A 20,829-nucleotide genomic window follows, 5' to 3' on the forward strand; every position below is an offset into this window, starting at 1 on the left:
CATAAAACGTGACTTATAATTTACGACCTTCGAGCGAGGTCTAAAAGCCATTTTAGGACCAAATCATTTTGACTTGAACCCCGCTAATAAGGGGGCTCAAGTCAAAATATTTGCCGCCTTTTCTTAAAAAATCGGGGAAAGTTTTTTACGGTACCGTGCTGTAAAAACTTTTCCCAATTCGTAAAAAAGGACCAAAAAATTTCTTTTGGATCTGCTTCTGAGCAGTAAATTTACGCAAATTTGCTCCTTAAAAAAATTTGGGATGTCGTATAACATTTCCCAAATTCATAAAATTTTGCGTAAATTTTATGAAATTGGGAAAAGTTTTTTACGATAAAAGTAGTAAATTTTTTTGACTTGAGCCCCCCTAATGATACAGACTCCGTAGACTCAGAGTGTGTAATTAGGGATTTGACTGACTCATGAATTGTGTGTAAGGTGGTTCCATACAGCAATTGATGATTACTATCTCCAGAATTTGTCAAGGTCAGAATCATCAAAGTGATCATAAGCCAGCTACTAGCCTTTGAAGGAATTTGACCCAGATGAAAGTTTTGGTAGAGATGTCCGTTGCCAATGCTCTAAAACGTTTTGATTAAGTTGTCTCGGCATTGATCCGGGCATGGTGAGTCCAAAAACACAGTCTTGCATCAAAAGGAAGTCATCGCCGGTGGAATTTCTCGACCACGGCGTCCCGCGTCGCCCGCTTACTGTGAACGCCTTACGGAAACGGTCAAGCGCTTTCTGATCTTCGAATCGACATGTTAACGATGGAAGATTCTGCGGAGCAGAACTTCTATCTCATTGACAAAGAAAACAAAAATATGAAAAACATACTTTAATATTTACTGAGACAACGCTATCACTCAGTATCAAGAGTGAAAATTTGTTCAGAGATGACCGTTAGGTCATCAGAGACCTCAGCCTGGCGGTTTGAAGAACATGAAAGGCCGACCACTACTTCAGTTTGAAGTGCTTTTGTTTGTTGGTAAACCAATCAAATCCTCACACATCAGCTGTTAAAGCTCATTCGAATCATACCACGTCAATCAAAAACACAAATCAGTTCAATGATACGTATATAAGGAAGATGGCCTTCTGCTCTCTAGGTCCTTATCGCAAACCAATCACCGAACACAACATTTTCAATCAAAACACTCGGTACGTTTCTTATCTTTCAATTTTGTACTCTTTGCATCCTATCTTTTGTAACGGGGCCATACTTTCCAGCCATGAAACATGCGAGTCACCTGGGCTGATATCTTTTAATTTCTTTCTCACATTTGACAAAGTAGCACACTTCATCCCCAAATCACCCCCAAATACAAAAGAAAAAAATCTACACAAAGCTCCGAAATCTCTTTCAAAATCAATATCACATCAACTTAAAATGGTCAGAAAGTGAGTTAATAGCTAAGTAAGGCTTCCAAAAGTATTATCCAAATGAATCATCATTTGACTTTGATAAATTGCACAGACATCAAAAACAATCAAAGCACACACAGCCACCAAGAAAGGAATACCGCACCATTGAATTCCGTAGGATCCACCTCATATGCATGAACAGTGGAAAAAGCATTATTCTCGGCCTGGTATTTCTGCATTTGAGATCTCCTGACTTCTCTCACTTTGAGTATCACTTAGCACAGCTTAAAAATTTCTTTGTCATTGAAGCAGAAACACAAACATTCCAGATAACTCGGGCTCAACTCAACAATTTGAACGAATTTTTGGAGCTCTTCAGTAAGACAATCAACGTAGCAATGTTCCAAACTTCTTACAACACCATCTCATTTCTTGTTCCACTTTACAAAGATCAGTACGAAATTCAATGGAACATAGTCAGCTCAGGTAAGCAGGGTGTTTTGGACAAAATCAGTAGGCTTCCATACCCCTCAGACTTCTGGACGGTTGCTTCATACCTCCCCAAGATTATAAATCGCACACGTTCTTTCTTGCCCTATGATCTCCCAAGTCTATCCAATGAAGAAGAGCTGACGCAACAGATCAAGAATGCCATCAAAAATGGAATACATGAGATTTATCTCCAGAAGATTGGAGTTGCTTTTATCAAGATGATTTGTACTGTAAATCTCGTATCTGGGTACCCTTACACAGAGCTCCAGCAACTCAACAAGATGCGAAAAAAAGAATTGAGACAATCAACTTTGAGTAGCTTGTTCCTCCGTACCCCATTTTATGAGCGGGTTTTTTCCAGAATTCCACTATTTCAACAAGTTTACAAAGAGGCAACTGAAGATCAAGGGAACGTTAAATCAAATCACAAAGGCATTGTCAAAGTGCTCTATGTAGCACTGGGCGCAATATATTTTTCAGATGGTTTGAAACGCACCAAAGAATTTGCTCGAACAATTGGCCTCGACTGTTATTTGCATCATTGGTATACCACTCAATATAATGATGTAAATGATATGGAAGCAATTGTAGGTGAAGAAGAGGCACAAGAAAAGCTCAACTACAGGTTTCGGAATCCTAATTTACTTCGAAAAGCTCTCACTCTTGACCACCCAGAATTTCGGCTCCTAGAATGGATCGGAGATTCTGTGCTTGACGTATGGGCCGCAATGGAGATAACAAAGCATCGGAAAGGCCACAAGGTAAGCAAGGCAAATGAACGTTTCATGGACCTAACCAACAACGAATTCTTAGGTCAACGGGTCACCGACAGCTTCAAATCTTTGAAACATATAATTCAAAAGCCCCGATTTCTCGGAAAATTGTGGTTGGGAAAATTCGTCGAGGCACTGATTGGTGCGGTTTTTTTGGATCGTAATAAAAATATAGACATTGAACTTTTGAAGGTAATTGACTGTCTGATAAAATCTTAGAACAGGCTGGGCCTGATATAGCAGTATCCAATCAGATTTCCATTTCATCTTCTGTCCTCACAATTTGTATTTAATCATTGTGACATTCTCACTGTTAAAAAGATTTCAATCGGACAGGTTTCTCCGAAAGGAATATCATCAAATAATTTGAAGAAAAATGTATATACGATTCTGTTTCTCGATTTTATTTTGTTAAAAGGAGGGTGTTTGGTAATTTTACACAGAGTCGCATCTACATCAACTGTTTTGTTGTAAATGGCCCGGTAAAAAGATCTCCCACCTCAATAAAAAAATCCTTTTCAAAGGGGTAGACTTATTGATGAGGTAAAAAATTCCAACAAAATTCGATTTGAAGATCCAAGAAACTAAATGTCTATTGATTGTCACACATTAGCAGTCAATGCTGAGCTGACAAAAATTTGTGGGCGACAAAGGCAAACGAGGGATATTGAAGCCACATTTTTGGCTTGAAGAAGTTGGCGACTCATGCCTGGTTCAACTCCGTTGAGGCCTCTCGACGAAAGAGCAAGGTTTGGAAGGAGCCACCATCTGTTAGAATAACTGGAAGGTTTTGACCGTCCGGCGTGTGGCTTTTGATCTACGGATTTTCCACACGGGTTCAATTCATGAGGTACATCAATCTCGGAATTAATCTGTGAAAAGAATCTACAAGAAGTCTGATAGATGAGGGGAAACGAGAATACACTTACGAGTTTTTCAGTCCAAGGCATCTTGAGACCTTTGATAACCGTATAATGTGCGTAGGCCATCTCAAAAATCGGACGGGCTAAAGATCTTCCGTCTTGAGAGATTTGCTTCCAAGGACCTCCAAGCACCGAACAATGACAGGTGAAGAAACTAACAAATGAAAGAAGAAATAGATAGGTTAGCCAAATTTGATCCAAGCTTAAACCACAAACTATTTGTGAAAAAGTGGACTTATTACTTGGTATCAAATGGAACATCATCTCCACCAATAAATCTTGCTGTATACTCCAATCCGGTCAGTAATCGATTGTCAGCGAGCGAGTAAAAGTCGTCGCCTTGATTCCACATCATTTGAAAAGCCTCGGCGTAACTCCCAAGTCCAAGCTGAGTGTGCTGTTGATCTCTCCCGCTATCAGAAGATTGACCGGTAGGATTGATGATACCTGTGAGATTGGCACAAGGGGCGAACTGGATAGCCTTTTTTCCAAGCTGGTAAAGATGATGATCATCGAGAAAAATCGAAATTGCTATCAAAGCCTTTTCAGCCGATGTGCCCCAGTTTCCTATGAAGGGTAATTTTTGATCTTCGTTCGGTCGAGTTTGTGTCACAGGAGGTAAGATAGCCTCTCGCACCATAGTTTCAAATCTCGAGATGCTAGCTGGGTTCCAAAAGTCACTGGTATATCGCATGATCTCGGCTGCCTGGATTAAAGTACCTCCGGTCAGAGACGCGATGAGTTGGGCACCGTTTCCTACCATCGATGATCAGACACGGGAGTATAGTCAGTAGCTATCTGCGAGAAGAAGATCATGGAAGCCATACCCTTGAATTGTTTGAGAGAACCTGCCCATGTGTCTAGAATCTCGATCGCTTTTCGCCCAGCCTTTTCATTGCCATCGATAGCCCATAACAAGGCGAGTTGACGGGCTGCTTGGCTATCGCCCACAAAGGCTTCCGCACTAGCCTCGTAATCGCTAGAAAACTCACGGGTAACGCACTCGTAAGGCCCCATCAAAGCGTGATCAGGATTTGAGTATGCATCATTGACAAATTGATTATAAGCGCGCTCTTCAACCCATCCACCGTGCTGTTTCTGAAGCTTGATTCTTGCAAAGTCTTCATTAGTGTGCAGTAAACCAGGATGCATGAATTTTTTGCGACGTATACTTGTCATCTGAGGATGTTTTGCACCAAGGGCGTCGAGTGAGAAGTTGACATCTGAGACGAAAGCCAGCGAAGAGCCGATGATCGATGCGTCAACGCAGCGATAAAGAATGAAAAGTAAGGAAAAGAATGTCGGCCACTGCATATTGCCCCGGTTTTTCTAGTAAAGAATGAACTGGCGAGAAACCGGCAATGTGCTGCTTGTTGAAGATAGCGAGAGAAAATTATGCTTCCAGAAGCTGAGATGATGATGGTCGGGAGGGAATGCATGGATCACCTCCTATTTATTGTTGTACCGCACACCACCTGCCAGTCGTTTCTCTTCTCGTTTCGTTCGACATCTTCGCAAAGTGCCGGTGCGTCCAATTACAAATCATGACGGTATGTCCCCACTTTCCGCCAACCAATCTGACCGCTATACAAGAGCGAGTCCCCAGAACTCTTGTATGTAACTCGTGTTGGGTCGTGTGCTCCAGAGAATTGAGGTACACATCGTTGGAAGCGGGCGAAAGCATCTTACAATCTCCAGGGGTGGGGCGCAAATGACCTAGACGCCACCTTCTATTTCACGGACCTTGGTCAAGTTTGACCTTGGAACCTGAAAAAGCTTTCAGAATGAGTGTAAAAATTCAAGAAAGTGAAAACCCATACTAAAGTACAAAACTGGTGTTTGTCGGCATAAAAAAATGACGATTCTCACCTTTCGTTTAAGCCCATCAAATTGCAAATTGCAAGACATTCGAAGGCAAAACCAGGAATGATACCAAAAAAGAATTGCCTTTCATCTCTACAAACTCGTAAATCACAAGACTTGGTCAATTCTTCATTGTAAAAATCACTTTCATCATACATATTACCTTTTTTTCTATCTTGTAATAATTGAATTCAATTCTGTCATTCCAGTTCATTCCTTCAGTAAATTAAATTGATAGTAAATTTTGGTTTTTCAAAAAAAAAAACATGATTCAAAGAAAAAACCAAACTTGATATGTAAAGAAAGAATGATAAATTCAAGAATTCCAACAAAAACAACAAGATAAATGATTGATGATGATAAAAAAAATCACACACAACACACAATTATGATTTACAACAAACCAGATCATCTTATAATTAATCACATCACATGAAAAACAAATCCAAAGATGTAATGATTAATGAAAACAAAAGTAAAAGTAAAAGTAAAAAAAAGATTTAAGATCAATCTATCAACTTTCTTCAAATTAATTTCTTCCTTAACGTCATAGTTACAAACAAAATTGATCATCAAAGATCCAAACCCTTCAAGAATTCGTTCGTTTAGGTTTACAATTACTCATCATCAAATTCCCATCACTTCCACTTTGCCCAGAATGTCCACTATTCGAAAGATTCGCAACATTAGCTTGTTGTTGTTTCTTTCTTAATGATTGAATAGAAGCAAGTAAATGAGCACTAGTAGTAGATCCAGGTTTGGAATTAAGAGAAGAACTCGTTCTTTCTCTCAACCTCCGTCGATTTCCTTCTTCTTCTGTTTTGGTTTGAGTTACATTAACAGATTTAAGTTGTAATGGTTGTGATTCAGTTCTTTGGATTTCTTGATTCAGTTCTTGATTTGCCAACTTTGGATGAAGAATGGTTTTACGTGGTAGACTACCGTCCGAGATTGAACTCGGATTCTCTTTAGCATCAATCACTGGGTTTAGAGTCGAATTAAGTTTGTTTGAATTGATTGGATTGGCTACGTAACCTAATTTACGTTTCCGACTGGCTGGTGATGGGGCGGGAAGGGCTGCTGGGATTGGTTCGGATTCTAATTCTGATGGGAATGTCATGGGCTGTTTTGGCTCTTGTTTCGGCTCCTCTTTGACATTGTGATTCGCACTTTTTTCTTTAGTTTTGATCCTATTAAAATCTATCGTCAGTCACGCAAAAACACCAAGAGCTAATCTGGCTTGCGGGCTATGTATAAGAGATGGTAGACTTACTTGACTTTCAAATTTTCTACCATACTAGATAATTGTTTATTCTTTTGCATTTGATCTATCAATCTATCCATTGCATCTTCAGCTTCATCTGTCTTACTCGTCAGTCGAGTTTCAAGATCATTGATTTTTTCTGTTAACTCTACAGATGAAGGTGTATTCCGATGAAGTTTGCTCATGGTAGCCAAATCAGCTTTCAACGAATTGATCAATGTATTCTTTTCTTCAAGATCAGATAAGAGAGCGTGTTTTGTTCTTGCATATTCTTCAACCTGATTTCGTAAGACTTGTGCTTCATCCCTGTGCAAAGAAAGGTATTATATAGGATCAGATCAATCAAGGTGATTCTTGTCAATCGAAAGATGAAGATATCGAAAGTGACTCACATAGATTGTTGTAATTTATTGTGATGTAACTCAAACTCCGCTACCAACACGTCAAACTCTTTTGCCAACTCATCATTCAATCCTTGCTGAACTTTGAGATCTACAATCTCAAGTCTCAATCTTTCAAGTTCTAATTCAGCTTCGTTGTATCTTTTAGATTGAGAATCACTGGACTTTCGTAGGAGTTCCAATTCCACACGAGCCTGATTCAAGTCCTCCGAAGCGGTTCGATTCAAATTCGAAGTCTCTTGAGTAGATATAAGTTCAGCTTCTAATTCTTCAACTCTCGTCTTCTCAGCCTGGATCTCAGCTTGAAGAGCTGAACAACTCTCTTCTTTTTCATTTTGCAAACCCGACATTGATTCTCGTAGGACTTCTAATTCTGCACGAGCTTGATCCAAATCCTCCAAAGCGCTCTCCTTCGCATCCAGAGTCTCTCGAGTGGATTTGAGTTCAGCTTCCAATTCTTCAACCCTCGTCTTCTGAGCCTCAATCTCAGCTTGAAGAGCTGAACATCGTTCCTCCTTTTCATTTTCCACATTCGTCATCGATTCTCGTAGGACTTCTAATTCTGCACGAGCCTGATCCAACCCATCCAATCCGGTTTGTTTCGAATCCAAAGCTTCTCGAGTAGATTCAAGTTCAGCTTCTAATTCTTCAACTCTCGCCTTCTGAGCCTGGATCTCAGCTTGAAGAGCTGAACAACTCTCTTCTTTTTCATTTTGCAAACCCGACATTGATTCTCGTAGGACTTCTAATTCTGCACGAGCTTGATCCAAATCCTCCAAAGCGCTCTCCTTCGCATCCAGAGTCTCTCGAGTGGATTCAAGTTCAGCTTCTAATTCTTCAACTCTCGTCTTCTGAACCTGGATCTCAGCTTGAAGAGCTGAACAACTCTCTTCTTTTTCATTTTGCAAACCCGACATCGATTCTCGTAGGATTTCTAATTCTGCGCGAGCTTGATCCAAGTTCTCCGAAGCGGTTTGATTCAGATTCGAAGTCTCTCGAGTAGATTTGAGTTCACCTTCTAATTCCTCAATTCTCGTCTTCTGAGCCTGGATCTCAACCTGAAGAGCCGAACAACTTTCTTCCTTTTCATTTTGCAAACCCGACATCGATTCTTGTAGGACTTCTAATTCTGCACGAGCTTGATCCAAGTCCTGCGAAGCGGTTTGATTCAAATTCGAACTCTCTTGAGTAGATTTGAGTTCAGCTTCTAATTCCTCAATTCTCGTCTTCTGAGCCTGGATCTCAACCTGAAGAGCCGAACAACTTTCTTCCTTTTCATTTTGCAAACCCGACATCGATTCTTGTAGGACTTCTAATTCTGCACGAGCTTGATCCAAGTCCTGCGAAGCGGTTTGATTCAAATTCGAACTCTCTTGAGTAGATTTGAGTTCAGCTTCTAATTCCTCAATTCTCGTCTTCTGAGCCTGGATCTCAGCTTCAAAAGCCGAACAACTCTCTTCTTTTTGCCTTTCAACATTCCTCATCAAGACTCTTAAGCTTTCCAATTCGTCCCTACTTTTTCCCAACTCCTCCAAATGAATCAGATCACCATCCAACCTACGTTGAACCCCATTCAATTCGTCTTCTAATCCTTCGATCCGTTTCTTCTGTCGTTCAATCTCAACCTCAAACTTCTTCTCCTTTTCTTCTTTCTCATCCTCAACTTCTTTCAATCGATCCGATTGAATCTCAATCCGTTTCTTCATCTCATCACGAATCCTTTCATGTTGTTCATTAATCCGATCAATCAATTCAGGTAAATGAATCAACTTTTCCTTTTCGTTCCTTAATTCATCTACCATCACACTTAACTCTCTGATCCTACCTTTCATTTGGTTCGATCGTTCTTCCTGTTCGGTTTCTTCATCTATCGATTTAGCCGTCGATAATGCTAATTGGTTAGATAGTTCATGTCGAATCATTTCTAATTGTTGATTATGTTCTTCATGTGAATCGAGTTGTTGAACAAGTCTTTGGTTCTCAGATTCGAGTGCTTGTATTTGTACCTTCAACTCAGAAACCATAACTTCAAATCCTTCACACTTTTCTTCTTTTTCACTCTTCAAGTTTTCTAATTGATGTGATGCCAAAACCAAATCTCGTGTTAACCTTTCACTTCTTTCTTCAAGTTCGTTCTTCATATCTTCATGTAATCCAAACCGGTTCGTTAAGTTTTGTTCTTCAGTCTTAAACTCTTCAATCCCATTCTTCAACTCTTCAATGCCATCCTTAAGCGCCTCACTCCTTACTTTCTTTTCATTTTGTAATCCTTCAATCTGTTTAGACTTCTTCTCAAGTTGATCAACTAAATCTGCTCGAATCACTTCATGTTCTGTACAAACTTCTTCAAATTTGGTTTCTTTTGTTTTCAATTCACCTTCAAGTCGGGTTAATTCATCGGTTTTTTCTTGTAATTGAACACACAACGTTGCACAATGTTTTTCGATTTCTTCCAATACACTTTCATTAACTACTTGAGCTTCTTTCAATCCAGAAACCATCCCAAGTGTCTGATCTAAACTAGTTTTAGTCTGATTCAATTCTTCAACTAAACTCTTTGTCAATTCTTGGGCTTGATGATGATCCGAGTGGTTCAAGTTCAAGTTCGAGTTCAAGTTCGAATCCAAATTCGGTTCTGGAACTTTTGATTTCAAACCCACTACTTCATCTTCAAGTTCAGAATGATCCCTTTGGTGTTGAACAACTTGTGATTTAAGCTCTCGAAGTTCTTCTTCAAGATTCTTGATGGTAGATTCGTAAGCCGTCACCTTGGTTTGTGAAACTATCAAGTCTTCTTGAATAGATTGTAATTCGATCGTTCTAGTTTGAAGTAAATTTTCGTATGTAGGTGTTTGTGAATGTGAATCAGAAATCGGTTGATCAATTTCCTGGACTTTTTGCGATAAGAACATGTGATTTGATGTCGGTTTTTCTGATACAGACTTCTGGAGTTCTGTTCTCCTAATGGGTTCATGTGAAGGCTCAATTTGCATATGATCCTGATCATCTATTCAAAGATGAACCAAAAAAACGCGTCAGAAGTTGAACCCAAGTAAAAAGACCTCCAAAACCACCTACTTCCAAACCACCCAAACCCATCCAACCTCTTCAGACCGAACCCGTCCATCTCCTGCTGCTTCCTCTTCTTGTCATACTGATTCTTTCTAACCAAAGCCAAAGCAAGCACCAAAGAATTCCTTTGAAGTTCACTCTTAACTTCTCTTTCCTTCAACTCTTTACACAATTCATCAATTAAAGTTTGATGAGTAGAAAGTAATGAGCTTTGTTCGATATTCAAAAACCTAACCGCACAACGTAATTCGTTTCTTTCTTGTCTTAATCTTGAAATTAGTATCATGATTTGATTTGGTTCGATTTGTTGATTTGGTTCGTTGATTTTATTACTATACTTTTTCATCTGTTTCATCATTTAAATTAATCCAATCTCGCCTCAGTGAGAAGAACGTATGACAAGTTTTTTTAATAAATGATGCTTGGTACTTACATTGAGAGTTTCTTGTTCAGAAGATCGAATTAAATCTTCAATCCTTTCTTCATGTTCAATCATCTTATTATTATTTTCTTGAGGATTACTTAAAGTTCTAGATTTAGATCTAGTCGAGTTTTGCATGATGATAAGAATGATCCAGATTGAAAGGTTCGGTTGGTGAGTTGATATTTCAAATTTGAGTCTTGATAAATGAAAGTCTTGCCCTGATAAGAGATATTAATTAAATGAATTTCATCGTACTACTAGACTTTTTCTGATGAAGATATCCTATTTTAGTAGTTCAATGCTTTATTATGAGTTCTTTTAAAAGAAATCTTGGAAATCCTCAAACAGAAAGACTACTAAAACTCGGTACCGTGTCTGACACCGTGTATCCGGTACTGTGATATAAAAACCAACTGATCTCCAACTTGAAGCCAAACTCACACTCAAACCAACCAAGATGTCAAGCAATGATCCAAGATTAAGAGCAAGATTAGCTGCTTCAACTTCAAACCAACCTCAACCTCAACCAACTCCACCAGATCATCAGTCTTCATTACCTCCAACTCACCAAGAACAAAGTACCACCACAACCTCACCAAGTTCAACTACTCCTTCCAACCTAACCCCTCAGAATGGTAGCAGTAGTACCAATCCAGATGAAGAAAGAGAATTAAAACTTGCATCACGTAACTGGTCATTTTGTGTAGTATGCGCAAGTAACCAAGTAAGTCTAGCTCTTCAAACCTCATTTCTCATCCACCAACTCACCATTTTCGTTTTCGTTTTCTTCCTTTCTTTCTTAAATAGAATAGATCAATGGAAGGTCATAACGTCTTGGCGAGAGAAGCCTTTAGAGTCACTTCAGCAGGTACAGGTTCGATGGTCAGATTACCTGGTCCTGCAATCGATAAACCGAATGTATATCCATTCGGTACTCCTTATGATGATATGTATCAAGATTTAAAAAATAAAGATGAAAGATTGTAAATCAAACTCAACCCAAATCAAACCTTTAAACGAAAAACACTAACCAAACATCTTTTTTTGGGGGGTTCTACACTTGGTTTTTTTTCTTTTGGTAGATATACAGCCAATGGAATCTTATCAATGTTAGACCGAAACCGACGAATCAAAAGATCACCCGAAAGATGGCAAGAAGGCATCTCAGGTTTAGCCGATATCATCATCACATGTGAAGAAAGATGTTTTGATTCGGTTTGTGATGATTTGTTTTATCGAGGTGGTGAGCTGAACAAACCGGTTCATTTGATTAATCTTGAAATTAAAGATAATCATGAAGAAGCTTTTTTGGCTGGTCAAGCACTGGTGGATTTGTGTGGTTCGATTGAAGAATGTACCGATTTGGATGGTCAACTTCATTTGGTCCTAGAACGTCAGATGGAAAAACATCCTCATCAACTTATTCATACTGGTTTGTCTTTCTTTATTTGGGGATTCTTGGTTATGGGTTTACTGATGCTTAGATTGGTTTTGATTTTCTTGATCTTTTCATCTTAGTTGCATATTATTAACCAAAACTTATCAATTTTTTGAATCTGCAATATCACTAGAAGTGAAGAAGTATTCAGATTCAAAAGATAATGGTGGATCAGAAACCTTTCATTGAGTCAACCAATCTGTATGAAATTCACAATTCATTTAACAAACTTGTTCAAATACCATTACCAAGTGATAAACACAATCAAACCAACCATATCAACCTACTTACAAATCAGTAACCCCTTATTCCTACAAAAGATCTCATATCCTGACCTACTTCCCCTTTTCTCAATCCTCATCAATTTATCATTATTTTTATCATAAAAAAACAACTCATATTTCAACATCTGTTATTCACAAACCAGAAATTGTAAAAAAAAGAAAAAGGCATGAAATGCTACATGTATATACAAGCTCTGAGTTAACTTCAAAGTAAGAGAAAATCGTATTATGCAATCTTCCTCTAGATGTTCTCTTATGTGATCCAAAGAAAAAAAAATGGAGCATACATGCAATTTTACAACTTCCTGAGAAACTCTAACTTTTACCTCCTGACAAGTTCCAATTATCGAATTTCTTGTTTAGTATACCCTTAATAAGACTTGGTGATCCAATCACAACAATTAAGAAACCTTAAGATGAAGTATAAAGTTCAAGTTCAATACGGAAAACAAGTAAACAAAAGAAACCTTTGAATAAACTTCATTTCATTTCTCATCAATCCCCAACTTCTTTGCATTTCCATTTCCATTTTAGTCATTCTTTTCAAAATCTACCAAAATCTGAATCTTCTAACCTCTCTTTATCTCTCTCTCTTACAAAAAGTATTTTCTTGTTATATAAAATAAATATACCATATTTACTCTTCCAAACCATCCCCCCCCCAAAAAACAAAAAAAAACAATTATATTTAATTCAATGTGGAAAATAAAAGAACGACAAAAGAAAAAACAAAATGTAATGAATCAAACGAGTGTATCAAAAAAAAAATCTTCAAAGTTATATCATGTTTTTTTTGGTTCTAAATCTAAATAATTCAAAGTAAATAATTCAAAGCAAAAGCAAAAGAAGAACGAATTAACGAATGATAAAGAAACTATTAAACCAAAACCAAAAAATAAATAAATGAATCCAAATGTACAACTAGCTTTTTTTATTTTTTTTCTTTTCTTTTCTTTAAATATAAACCAAGTTTTCAAAATCATACAATAAAACCACTATATTCAATTTTTTAGATTTTTATAAAAAGAAAAGTTTTCAAAAAAAAAAACCAAACCAACTACTTCTCCTCTCCAAAAAAAATACCCAAATCAAAAGACATACAAAAACCAAAAGACCAAAAAACCAAAAAACCAAAGAAAAAAAAATGTTGTAATACATACACAAGAAAAAAATGGAAAATAAGATGTGTAAAGATGAAAACCAGTTAAACAAGAATGACTATAGATAAACAAAAGATCAAAATGATAAAATATATTTAAAGCATCAAAATAAAAACCATCTCAAAGAACCATATAAAAGAGCATGTAAAAAACCATATAAAAGAACCATGTAAAAAACCCATATAAAATAAGCATCAATAAAGCATGAAAAAAAGTCAAAGAGCCAAGTTTATAATACAAATCACCCTCCTTAAAAAACCAAAAACCCCAATCACTTAATCAAAGAAGGACCAATAAAACAAGACCTAGATCTAGAACTCAACATCATCGAATTCGAATTAGAATTCGAATTAGAATTAGCATTCGATTGTCTATTACTCGAATGACTATGACTATGACTCAACCCAAGTTTTCTATTCTGAGGACTCAAAGCATCCTTCATCCCAAGATACCCACTCGTCTTCGATCCTCTACTACTCTTGATCTTCAACCCTTTCAAACTACTCTTCTTTCCTCTTTCAAGACTTCCTAATCCCTTACCCGTTCCTACCCTCACACTCGTCGTTCTAATCCGATTAGTAACAGGTGTAGTGATCATCATCTTAGATCTTTCTTTTCTCAATGGACTAGCAGATAGGTTACAAGAAACCTTGGTATTCCTAACCAAACCAGAAGAGTTCGTTCTTCTTCTAATTTCCGCACCACTAATCTTTGATGAACAAGGACTGATCAAACTTTTTTGTTGATTCGATTCTCCATTACTTTGTCTTCTGGTTTGATGAATCGAATTAACTTTCACACTACTCGTTCGGATTCTACTCTTAATACTCTGTGGAATCTTACTTTGAACTTCTTCTTTTCTTTTGATTAAACTTTTGGTTCTTTCAAGTTGGTTTGGACTACTAGATAAACTATTCCTAGTCTTTCCATATTGATTAATACTTGTGTTCTTATTAGGTGTACCATTCTTTGAAGTTGAAGTTGAAGTTGAATTTAACTTTGAATTTGAACTTGAATTTAACTTTGAATTTAAATGTGAAGGTAACGGTGACGGTGATGGTGACGGTGACTGATCCACAGAATTTCCATCACCCAAACCAACCTTTTCAACTTTCTTTTCTTCTATGACTCTAGGACTCAAACCTACTCCAACCAACGCTTTCTTCTCACTTTTGTTTTCCATTCGAGACTCCTTAAATAATTTCCTAGGTTCAACTTTGACTTCATGATTCTCAAATCCACTCGGTCCATTCGCAGATCTAGGTCTATACCTTGAAACTCCCTCACTTTGAACCTTAATGTTCGGTCCTGCAGTCTTGGGTCTTACATTCATCAAACGTGATTGAACTGCTGGTTTTCTTGGACTTTTCATTCGTGTTATACTTGTAGTAGTAGTCATAGATCCAATGGTTTGATACACCTGTCGATCTTTGGGTGTAAGAGTTGATTCACGTTCGCAAGATTGATTCGAATGTCGATTCTTCTTCATGGATTCATTCTTTGATCCAGTCGTCAACTTTAATGCTTGATAGACTTCCTCCTCTTGTTCTCCTTTCACATCGTCTTTGATCATCTTCACTCGCGTCGTTCGCTCCACCGCCACATTCAGCTTCTTAACCGGTGGTTCTCCTTCCAGATGATCCTGCTTGTTCACATGAATATCCGTCGCAGGTGTTTGTAGTTCAGTATTGATGAGTTTCTTAACCACAGCAGGAGTCTTGGTCACATAATGTCTCCCATTAGCCAAAGTAGGTGTTCTTTCGGTATTCAAATTCTCTTGTTGTTGTTGATGATGTCCTTGAAGTTTACTATACGGTACAGGTACCCTTTTAGTCATCGTAGACACAGGTGGTGTGTTTTGACATTGTGGTGTAAGAACGCGTGGAGGTAAACTATTCTTCTTATGAGGTGTCTTAGTAGTATTCAGTTCAGGTTGATCACGAAACACTTTGATAGACGAAGTAGTTTCGGGTTTAATTTTACCGTTCGTAACTAGTTGTTGAATAGGTTTATTGATCGGAGTAGGAACACCTTGTTTAGTTTCAAAAGTTTTCAGACGATCTTGAATTGATGATCCGATTCCAATCACTGAACGACGCGAGTGAGGCGATGAGCTATGTGATTCGAAAAACGGGTGAAGCATTCCATTTGCACAAGACGTAAGTCTTCTCTTGGGATCAGGTTGAACCATTGACTTGAGTAGATCTTTCAATGATCTCGAAAGCTGATAGACTCCTAAGAATTCGCCAGTTAGAGTCCTGTGATAACAAAAGATTCAAACGTCAGATATGCCAAGAATCAAATTAACCGTGAAGCCAGATGGGTGTAGGAAGGAAAAGTGACGAACCTTTCGTAGTAAACTTGTAATGCCTCTTTGGTTAAGAATTCCTCGTGATCATCTGATTCAAATGGTGTACGGCCTACAACCACTTCATACATGGTAATACCTAAAGACCAGATATCACTCAATCTTTCATCATGCGGCTCTCCTCTTGCACGCTGTGGAGATAAATACTCTATGGAAAACCAAGAAAGATACAGTGGAACGGGTGAGTTTCATTAAACCAAGTGTCTGTGCGCGTCTGATGATTTCAATCTTCAAAACTGGATGAAATCAACTGACCTGGTGTACCCCAACTAAGTTGACTCCAATACTTCTTTTCACCCTTTTCACCTCCTTCCCAATCTGATCCATAAGAGACGGCAAACCTAATGATAAGAATACATCAAAAGGAAACCCAATCAAATTGATCAGAATCAAAGTCTAATATTTTTTTCCAAACATCAAAAACTTAAAACTGACCCAAAGTCAATAAACACAGGTTGATCTTGTTCACTGATGACCACATTAGCCGGTTTAATATCATTATGAGTGATATGATGACGATGTAAGAATTCGATACCCGCAAGAAGACCACGTAGATAAGGTAAAGTTTTAGGATTCGATTCAGACAATCTGACGGGTAAAAGGTTAGGATGAAAGGCCATGGTAAGAAGTGCATAAGAAGGAGTAATAATAAACGATGAGATCCTAAGAACGTTGGGTGATGGATTAGATTTGAATCTACGTAAAGTCCTGTGAAGGAAAAAAAAAAGGTTAGTTGAGTCTAAGATGATCGAAAGATATTTGGACGGTTCGATCAAGGGATAGAAAAACTAGATGAAACTTCAATCACTCAACTTGAATTCACCCCATAAAGATTTCACACGAGCATTGGTTGTGTTTGAAGTTTTATCACGATGAACCAATTTGATGGCTAAAGTTTTTTTTAATCTTAATTGATTCTTATCATTCAAAGAAGGATTAGTAGAGATACGCCAAATTGAACCCCAATTCCCATAACCGATTTCGGTTTCAAACTGGTCATAAGAAAAAAGATAAGTTGTCATTTTGAGAGATAGATAGAGAGAGATGAAGACTAACAGTATATTGAGCCGCGAGTTCTTCATCAGTGATACTAAAGATATCATGTGGTAATGAAGAAGAAGAGTTGTCGTTGTTGCTGTTGTTGTTGTTGGTAGTTGTAGGTTGATGTTGATGTTGATGATGATAGTCAGATTGATTGAGATGATGATGATGATTTGTAGAAGAAGATGAAGATGAAGAGGTAGTTGAAGAAGAAGAAGTTGAAGTAGTTGAAGTAGGTGAAGTTGAGATTGAGATGGGTTTGATGGTAGTTAGTTTACTTGGATTACTTTGAATCATCTTGTCTGATGGATCGATGGAATAAGAAGATACTAAGTACTATTGATGAAAACCTTCTTGTTTACTTCTTTACTTCTGAGTTGATGTTTGATTTCTTTCTTTCTTTCTTTCTTGATGACCGTTCGATGGGGTTGATGGTGAATTGGTTTGTTTGGTATCTTCATTCGTCAATAATCAATTAAACTCAAACTGTATCTTGAATTGATTGATAACTCTATGTGAATTTCAATTCCATCCTTCAACTTTCTCATCACCTTCACTCCACATTCGATCTTCTATCATCTTCTTCTGCTCAAGGGAACAATCACATATGATCACGAATCCCAAATGGGTAAATTCATCGATCACTTGTTCGCAGCCGAAGGTGCAACGGTGAGGAGCAAGTAGCTCGACACCAAGGAGGTCTTGGAACCCACATCCAGCTTTAAAGTACACTATCGATGATCAAGCTTCTGAGGATATAAAATAGTGGAAATATGGCGAAACTTGAAACATAAACAAACTGATTCATATCTTTTAGTGTGCCTGTTTCTAACATTCTTGGGGTTTCATGAAAATCCAAAAAGAACACTCATCAAGTTAGGCGTACAAAGGAAAATGACCTCAAAAAAATAACTTGTCAAATAACTTCCAAAAACTTCACATCCCTTATGATTCTCATCATCATTTTCAAAAAAAAACTAAATGAACACAAATAAACAAGTCTTGTGGAAAATCAAAGGCATCCATATGGTGTTACAGTCAATTGTAGCTTGGCCAATCGTTTTTTATTTTATTTTTTACTCACATACAGGTCAATCTATAAGCATAAACAGCCTTATACTGGGACTGTGGACTTGTTAACCGGTTTTGACGGTCAATACCCTCAACACCACACCTCAATACCCTCGACACCACATCCCCAACTTCCTTTCGACACCATATCCCCAACTCATCTGGCTATCTTCGAATCACTTCGAATCACTTTGAATCAACTTGAATCAACTCAAATCACTTCAAATCAACTCTTGACTCTTTGCATCACTTGGAATCACTTCTATCTACTCTTGACTCTATCAAAGATGCCAAAAGGACATTCAAAGTGCCAGGCTCAACTCAAAGAGGAAGCAAAAGCTTTACAAACTGCGTCAGTCTCCAATATCTTCCTTCATCAACAATACTCAATACTTTGTGTTTTGTTTAGTGCCAATAAATGAGCCAAACAAGCTCCACGCAAAGGGCTTAGCCCTGATCTTGGTCTAGTAAGCTCTTCCACTTATTCAAATCAAATCAAATCATTAGACTGATTCTGGTTCTGATTTGATTGATCAACTCCTTTGTTAAGACTCAATCACCACTGGGAAAACATCAGGTATGGACCACACCTCTATCGTAATTTGGAAATGGACCATCTGGACCCTTGTCAAGAGCCAGGCTTTTGTGAGTTTTGTTGTAAACACCATCCCGAGGTTGTTTCTGGTGAATGCTCTTTTCTCTCAAAACTGTTTCATACACATCAAACTGACTTATTCACCGTAGATCCCAAAATTGAGGTCATGCAACCAAACTTACCATTGTATACTCCTCCACCCGCTCCAGCTACTAGATCCAGCTTTGTGGCCATCAAGGATCCTTTTGCTGTTGATTCAGGTCCTATGGATCCAATGCTTGGAGATCAAACTGCTCCGAAAAGTAAGTCATGATACTTTCTCTCTTCCACCTCTCTTCTCTCACAACTCGCTCAAAGCTTGAAACTGACTTTGCTTCCATTAGATCCAAAAGTCATAACTGTAACATCATCTCCAACTCCAGCAGCTGCTGAAGTTGCGGTGGCCAAGCGTAAACCGACCCAAAGCCTAGTGGATTCCCACATATACATCCCAAAGCATCTTTCCAACACGGAAAAACAAGCTGGAGTGGCGACTTCCTATGTGGACTACGCAACCAAGGAGCCTTTAGCAGAGCTTCTTCAAATGCATGGGTTTTCCCCTGATGATTTGAAGATGTCTCTTTACGATGCCTGCAACGACCACAAGAAGCCATGTGGAGACTTACTGAAGATAGCCAATGAAAATAGTCAGATGGCTTTCAAGGGATATGTGGTACATGGTGGCAACTTTGGTAAGACAGCATCGCCTACCATTCCGGAAAAAGATACTTTTGATCAATTCAAGGAGATGCTCCTTAAGAAAGAAGGTAAAGAGGTTGGATTTCATCTTTTCATGGCAAATCCAAAGAATCAAGCCAGAACGGATTCAAGAGTAAGTCTCGTTCCACTTGTTTTCTTTTCATTATCTCAGATTCAAGTTGATATTGATTTGATTCTGGATAGGACATGCTATTTGACCAATCATTGGCACATAGCCATCCAGCAGCATTGGATGCTGCTCATCACGGCGTAGTAGAGATGTTGGTAAGTTTCTACCTCTCTTTTTTAAACTTTCTTCATGTTTTTCTCTAACTCTTTCCACTTTCATTTGAGCAGACCATTGGAGTTAACGCAGCCATTCAGGCTGAACACACAAATCTTATGCGCCAGTACGGACATACCAACATTGCTGGTTGGGAGTGCATGGGTTACATTGAACCGGATGATTTGACCATCGTGATTTACTTAACACATTCCTTGATTGAGACGTGGGCAAGTGACATTGTAAGTCCAATGTTCTTACTCAATATCATGATTTCACATCAAAAATAGCTGACTTTTGTTGATTCTCTTGATACAGGTTCATAAGTGATACGGTGCTACGCAGATCACTCCTCCTTGATGTGTCGCATTCAAATGGGTCTCGATCGACCAAGTCAAACCTTTGAAAGGGTTAGCAAGGTCCAATTCTACACCCTCAGCATTGCAAACATCAATGGTCTCACGTGGCAACGGGTTATTCTCATTTAATAACAACAACAGCCCAGGACCTCACATCAAGTCAAACTCTCCAGCCCTGGGGCCAATCCCAGATTTTGAAGATTACCTCAAGTTCTGTACAATTAGCCCCGCGGATCACATCACTAGACAACTCCTTTCGCAGTACGACATTGTTGACTTTGAGATGTTTGAATCCACCAAGCTCACTTGTGCAAAAATGGAGGCGTTGGGGTTTCAATTTGGTCCTTGTATTCGCCTCCATGATAAAGTCTCCTCTTATCAACAGGAGCTCAACAGAAGAGCTAGAGGAAATTATAATTAGTGTTGTGTCGTATTGGAAAAAAAGTATTGACTGTCCTGTAAAAGAGTCTTATTGTGTTGTAGCTACAGTACAGTGTAAAACATCAAAGCTTATCCACATCTTATTGTCTGCTTGTTTGGTCCTTAGAAAATTTTGTCTGTTTGTTGTTTGATGTTCTGTTTGTCAACAAGTATGGTAATGCAAATCCTCCTTAGTGAACAAATTGATCTGCCAAAGATTTCCCAGACTCAAGTGAGATTCATTGTTGGCTTTCACTCACAGTGAGAACAAACAAAACACTAATTATTTCTTGGTGTATCAAGAAATCTCACAACACTTGAGGCATTTCTTAAAACTCATTGATTTTCTCACTTTGGTGTAAAATTTGACCTCTCAACACCATGATTCAAACTTAAGAAATTGGAATAAAAAAAAATCATTTCTTTGACTATTCTTGAGATGAAACCATAAGAAGAGATTTCAACAACACTGTTTATAGCAAGAATATTTGATAA

The 20,829-nt window shown here is 38.1% G+C and overlaps 4 protein-coding genes across 4 annotated transcripts; 2 read left to right on the forward strand and 2 right to left on the reverse strand.

The window, feature by feature from the left end:
* Window positions 1-1,390: 1,390 nt before the first annotated feature.
* Window positions 1,391-2,849, forward strand: MELLADRAFT_66687 (uncharacterized protein; the record flags this gene model as incomplete). Its single annotated transcript, XM_007414685.1, has 2 exons — window positions 1,391-1,401; window positions 1,478-2,849. 2 exons carry the CDS (start codon window positions 1,391-1,393, stop codon window positions 2,847-2,849), a joined length of 1,383 nt encoding a protein of 460 aa, XP_007414747.1.
* A 383-nt stretch (window positions 2,850-3,232) lies between these two features.
* MELLADRAFT_110561 (uncharacterized protein) lies at window positions 3,233-4,732 on the reverse strand (the record flags this gene model as incomplete). The annotated part of the gene is made up of 4 exons (XM_007414755.1): window positions 3,233-3,502; window positions 3,560-3,707; window positions 3,796-4,309; window positions 4,381-4,732. 4 exons carry the CDS (start codon window positions 4,730-4,732, stop codon window positions 3,233-3,235), a joined length of 1,284 nt encoding a protein of 427 aa, XP_007414817.1.
* A 6,289-nt stretch (window positions 4,733-11,021) lies between these two features.
* Window positions 11,022-12,542, forward strand: MELLADRAFT_49939 (uncharacterized protein; the record flags this gene model as incomplete). The annotated part of the gene is made up of 4 exons (XM_007414686.1): window positions 11,022-11,301; window positions 11,385-11,560; window positions 11,660-12,009; window positions 12,096-12,542. 4 exons carry the CDS (start codon window positions 11,035-11,037, stop codon window positions 12,107-12,109), a joined length of 807 nt encoding a protein of 268 aa, XP_007414748.1.
* A 712-nt stretch (window positions 12,543-13,254) lies between these two features.
* MELLADRAFT_72881 (uncharacterized protein) lies at window positions 13,255-13,973 on the reverse strand (the record flags this gene model as incomplete). Its single annotated transcript, XM_007414754.1, has 3 exons — window positions 13,255-13,324; window positions 13,351-13,378; window positions 13,400-13,973. One exon carries the CDS (start codon window positions 13,899-13,901, stop codon window positions 13,731-13,733), a length of 171 nt encoding a protein of 56 aa, XP_007414816.1.
* Window positions 13,974-20,829: the final 6,856 nt, after the last annotated feature.

The sequence above is a fragment of the Melampsora larici-populina genome, assembly GCF_000204055.1.
Source record: "Melampsora larici-populina 98AG31 unplaced genomic scaffold MELLAscaffold_45, whole genome shotgun sequence".
NCBI classification, from domain to species: Eukaryota; Fungi; Basidiomycota; class Pucciniomycetes; order Pucciniales; family Melampsoraceae; genus Melampsora; species Melampsora laricis-populina.